The following is a 5,137-nucleotide window of genomic DNA, read 5'->3' as shown; positions in this document are numbered from 1 at the left end:
GGACCTTTGGAAGAGCAGTCGGGTGCTCTTACCCACTGAGCCATCTCTCCAGCCCCCATCCCCAGCTATTTTGCAGGGTCAGTAGGTAGTAGGTTGCCCCCTGGCTCTGCCCTTGACCACCCAGTGACCTTAGTTCCAGGAAGAGGCAGACTCAGTCAGCCAGACCCTGGCAAAGCTCAGCTCCAACCTGGATACCAAGTACGGCTTTGGCGCTGGGGACTCGTCCTGCTCCCCCACAGAACTCCTGCTACAGCTCGAGGTGAGAGTCCCTGGCCCACTGCATCCTGCCCCTGGGTTGGAGCTTTCTCTCTAGAAAAGAGGTCCCCAGGAGAAGGGGCTGCTCCAGCAGGAGCCCTGGCCCGCCTACACTCCGGTATGCTATCTGTAATGTGACCAGAGAAGCCTGGCCCAGCTCTGATGTCCCCACAGCTTCCTCCCAGGAGACCCCGTGTGGTTCTAGCCAGCATCCGTACCCTCCATCCATCCACAGACAGTCTGACTTAGCTTCTCCCCTGATGAAGCCCACACTCCTCTTGGGAGATGGAAGGGAGGCAGGTGGCTTCTATTGCAGGCTGGCCTGAGCTCCTGTTGCCTGGGTCCCCAACAGGCAGAGGAGAAGCAGCTGGCCATAGCAGAGAGGGCTGTTGGAGATCTGCAGCCGCGAAGCCAGGAGGTGGCCCCACTGCCACAGCGCAGGAACCCACCCAAGCAGCCCCTGCACGTGGACAGCATCTGTGACTGGGACTCGGGCGATGTACGAGCCCCACCTGGCCTCCTCGCCCACCCCAGCCTCTGTCCCCCACCTCTCCACACCGCTTCAGTCTCCAACCCACCCCACCCTGTCCCTCCCTCTTCTCACTCCTTCCCTGACCCAGCCCCACCCCTCTCAAACCTGTCCCACCTCTGACCTGTCCTCGTCCTTACCCCAGCTCCTCCCACCTCTTCTTCGTCCCGGTCCAGCTGCTGTCTCACCTACCCACCTTGCTCCTAGCCACCTCTCCAGTCCCCAACCCTCGATCCCACTGGAGCTCCTCTCCGTCCTCAGGTTCAGCTGCTGCGGGGAGAGCAGTACACACTCAAGGATAATGCTGACCCATACATGTGGGTGGTTCAGGGTCCTGGAGGAGAGACCAAGAGTGCTCCGGCTGCCTGTCTCTGCATCCCAGCCCCAGACCCTGAAGCTGTGGCCAAAGCCTCCAGGTGGTTCACCCCACGATGCCCACACGCGCCAGGGCCAACGCTTTCCTCTGCAGCAGTGGGTGCTAGGGCTGGACGGACAGACAGACAGACAGACAGACAAACTCCCTTCTCTCATCCTCTCCAGGCTGGCCACGGAGCTGCAGACCCTGAAGCAGAAGCTGTCTACAGAGAAGAGCCGCCTGAAGGCTGCTGCTGTGGAACACTTACAGCCTGGCCAGCAGGGTACCGGAGGATGGTCAGGGAGGGCTGATGGGTGGGTGTGCCAGGTAGGAGGTACTCCATCTCTACGACCAGCCTCTTCCTCCCTCAGTCAGGCCCTGCCCACCCTCCAGGTCCCACAGGCACCCAGGGAGGGCCCATCTCTGACAGACATAAGACCCTCACTAGCACTTCTGCCCCCAGCGCCGGCAGGCTCAGCCCCGGCTGACCCACAGGCTCAGACGCTCCTGTCGCAGATGACCCAGCTGGATGGGGATCTGGGGCAGATAGAGAGGCAGGTGCTGAGCTGGGCCCGGAGCCCACTGAACCAGTCTTCTTCACTGAAGGACCTCGAGGGCCGCATCCACAGCTGTGAGGTAAGGGAGCGGCCTTGAGAGCTTCAGGACTGGAAGGGGCCATGCTCTGAGGGTGCACACACTCCTGGGGCCAGGGACCCAGAAAACAGGGCTCCCATCCTGGATCTTCCACGGACAGGATCTGTCACCCTGGTCAAGTCAGTATTCGAACTTTGCTTTGCTTACCACTGGGGTGGTGCCCGCATCCTTTGGGCATCCTGGAGGTGAAAGTGTGACAAAGCCTGACCCAGAGTAGGGACCCCTAACACATCGTGTTTTCTCATGAGAGTCATGGGAACAGCAAGGGAGCTGGGGCTGTCCCATAGGGGGAGTTCTAAGCGATACAGGGAAAGCCTACCTGGAGAGATGAAAACACTGTCTTGTCAGTGATGACCATGTGTCTCTGACACATGAACCCTGCAGCCCGGAGGTGCCTGAGCATTCTGGTTAGCCCTCCAAACCGGTTTCTGTTCAAATAGAGCATGCCATCAGTGTTTGGATTTTTAAAAATGTGAGCCATGTTCACTTACATTGTTGTCTAACCTGTTCTGGTCTGTCTGCCATTCAGTAAGAACGAACGGGGGGGGGGTAGCATGGGGGGTGGGCAGCAGCCCAGCCTGTCCAGGGGGGAGGGAAGGGGCTTCCCCAGAGCAGGGGATGGGAAGCCAGGGGCTGCATGAGGATGCTCAGGAGGCGTGGGGGGGGGGAGAGGAATCTGGGTGCTCGCTCATTAGAAGGTCTCACAGATGGGACACTGGTACAGGATGCGAGAGGCTAGTGGCTGACCCTGCCACCTGCCACACCAAAATAGGTGAATTAGCTGTGATGAGAGGCAGAAGGCAGCTGTCCTGAGTGAACTGAGCCAGGGTTCTGCCTGCTTAGCCCAAAGTAACAGCAAGGTACAGGGCTGACAGTGACCAGGACACTGACTGACAGTAGCAACGCCAGGCCACCGTGTGCCTGGTTCTTGTTGCTAAGGACCTAATATACAGGACCTCATTTCACCTCCCAATCCATCATTCTGCGGACGAAGAGGCCAGGGGTGTGGGTGTGGGCCGAGAAAGGTTGCTCTGCCCTCTGCTGTCCCCACGGGGACAAGAAGAGGCAGGCCTGGCCCCACTTGGACCACGCCTTCAGAGGCATAGGGTTAGGTGACCGAGAAATCCCTGACGGTGTCCTCTGCCTGCTCCACCCCTGACCCAGGACACAGCACAGCGCCTTCAGAGCCTGGGAGCGGAGAAGGAGGCAGCCCAGCAGGAGTGCGAGGCCTTTCTGTCTACTAAGCCTACTGGCTCCGCTGCCCTACAACTGCCTGTGGTCCTCAACAGTGTGAAGAACAGATATAATGATGTGCATAGCCTCTGCCACCTCTATGGGGAGAAGTGAGTGCCAGGGAGAGCCCATCTGGAGGGCACTGGAGTGTGTGACTGAGCTGACTGACTGTTGCTTCCTCACCACAGAGCCAAGGCGGCTCTGGGCCTGGAGAAGCAGATCCAGGAGGCAGACAGGGTCATCCAAGGCTTTGAAGCTGCCCTGGCACTTGAGGGCCCCATCCCCGAAGGCTCTGGGGCGCTGCAGGAGAGGATCAGCGAGCTGCAGGTAGGGTTCCTGAGAGGAGGGGAAGTCAGGAGTGGCCTGGGTCTCCCAAGGAGCCTGGGGCACGCTCCATTCCGGCTCCCTTTCCCACAGCACCAGCGGAAAGAACTCCTCCAGCAGCAGGCCTGTGTGCTGGGGCTGCACCGCCAGCTGAAGGCCGCTGAGCATGCTTGCAGTGCACTACAGAACAATTTCCAAGAGTTCTGCCAAGACCTGCCGCGCCAGCAGCGCCAGGTTCGTGCCCTCACTGACCGTTACCACGCCGTGGGGGACCAGCTGGATTTGAGGTAAGTAAAAGGAAGGGGCTCCTGGGCACCGCTGCCAATGAGCTAGTGACTTAACCCCTCTGGGGCTGTTTCCTTGCCTCTAAATGGGGATAAACTCTACTTAATTCCCTCCCTTATGGGTGCCAGGCAGGCCAGGCGGTGGCGGTGCACGCCTTTAATCCCAGCACTTGGGAGAGGCAGAGGCAGGCGGATTTCTGAGTTCGAGGCCAGCCTGGTCTACAGAGTGAGTTCCAGGACAACCAGGGCTACACGGAGAAACTGTGTCTCGAAAAACCAAAAAGAAAAAAGAAATGAGTGCCAGGCAGGCACCGTTCATTGTGTCTGAGACACGATCTCTGTTGTCTGCATGGCTCAAGGCCTTCGGTTCCGTCTTGGGATGGAGGCCAGCTTCTCACGCTTGTATGGGACCTTGTCCCCTGGCAGGGAGAAGATACTACAGGATGCCAGCCTCACCTACCAGCAACTCAGGAACAGCAGGGACAACCTGAGCTCTTGGCTGGAGCAGCTGCCCCACCACCGGATACAGCCCAGTGACGGGCCCAGCCAGATTGCCTACAAACTGCAAGCACAGAAGGTGAGGGGCTGGGGCTATGGGGGTAGACATTACCTGCGTCAGGGCCTGGCCTAGAGCTGGGGCCTCCAGATACCTGTTTCTTCAAAGCCACCTCCTTAGCAGGGGCAGCTGCTTGTATTCATGAGGCCAAGGCTCAAAAGCAAGAGACACCATAGGTCAGATCAGACCACAGCGTTGTCAACACTGCCTTCCCCTGGTGGGATGCTCTTCATCCTTGCTAAGGCTGAAGGGGAGAAACCAGGAGTGGAGGGTACAGAGCCACACCCTCAGGGGAAGTCCACCCCTGCCACTTTTAGAGACAGGCCAACCACCAGCTTGATATGAGCGCCCCCTGGTGGACACATGTGAGGGCAAGGGACCTGAGAAAAAAACACTTGAGAAAAAAGTCAGGTAGATGAGAATCCTCTCTTCAAAGGACTCTGGTCCCTGGGAGGTGGGGACAGACCCTGCAGGTTCTTCTAAGCACAGGACAGAATCTGGACTTGACATTACAGGATTGGGAGCCCCGCTGGAAGAGGGTCACCCTCAGATTGAAAGTTGTCTATGGAGGCCTCAGGATCAGCCAGGACAGAAGTTCAAAGGGGCGGGGGCAGGGCCCTTCCCAGAAAAATGAAGCTGGACTTCTTAGAGCGTTTGGTACTTTTTTCTTTTGTATTTTCTTTCTCTTTCTCTCTCTCTCTCTCTCTCTCTCTCTCTCTCTCTCTCTCTCTCTCTCTGATACAGGTTTCTGTGTAGCCCTTGGCTGTCCTAGAACTCACTCTGTAGACCAGGCTAGCCTCGAACTCATAGAGATCTGGCTGCTTCTGCACCACTACTGCCTGCCTCTTTTTTTTTTTCTTTCTTTCTTTCTTTCTTTCTTTCTTTCTTTCTTTCTTTCTTTCTTTCTTTCTTTCTTTCTTTCTTTCCTTCCTTCCTTCCTTCCTTCC

The 5,137-nt window shown here is 57.7% G+C and overlaps 1 protein-coding gene across 1 annotated transcript in view; it reads left to right on the top strand.

Moving 5' to 3' along the window:
• The window catches only part of Evpl (envoplakin), a 17,436-nt gene that overhangs the window by 6,878 nt on the left and 5,421 nt on the right, over positions 1-5,137 (top strand). The window contains exons 10-18 of the mRNA XM_021213365.2: positions 134-259; positions 608-754; positions 1,046-1,200; positions 1,325-1,422; positions 1,603-1,775; positions 2,958-3,136; positions 3,215-3,353; positions 3,444-3,637; positions 4,061-4,211. Of these exons, the coding sequence (XP_021069024.1) occupies positions 134-259; positions 608-754; positions 1,046-1,200; positions 1,325-1,422; positions 1,603-1,775; positions 2,958-3,136; positions 3,215-3,353; positions 3,444-3,637; positions 4,061-4,211 (1,362 nt within the window). The remainder of the gene's footprint in view (positions 1-133; positions 260-607; positions 755-1,045; positions 1,201-1,324; positions 1,423-1,602; positions 1,776-2,957; positions 3,137-3,214; positions 3,354-3,443; positions 3,638-4,060; positions 4,212-5,137) is intronic.

This window comes from Mus pahari, chromosome 14 (assembly GCF_900095145.1).
Source record: "Mus pahari chromosome 14, PAHARI_EIJ_v1.1, whole genome shotgun sequence".
NCBI classification, from domain to species: Eukaryota; Metazoa; Chordata; class Mammalia; order Rodentia; family Muridae; genus Mus; species Mus pahari.
The sequence above is the reverse complement of the archived record's forward strand: the minus strand, read 5'-3'. Positions and strand labels throughout refer to the sequence as shown.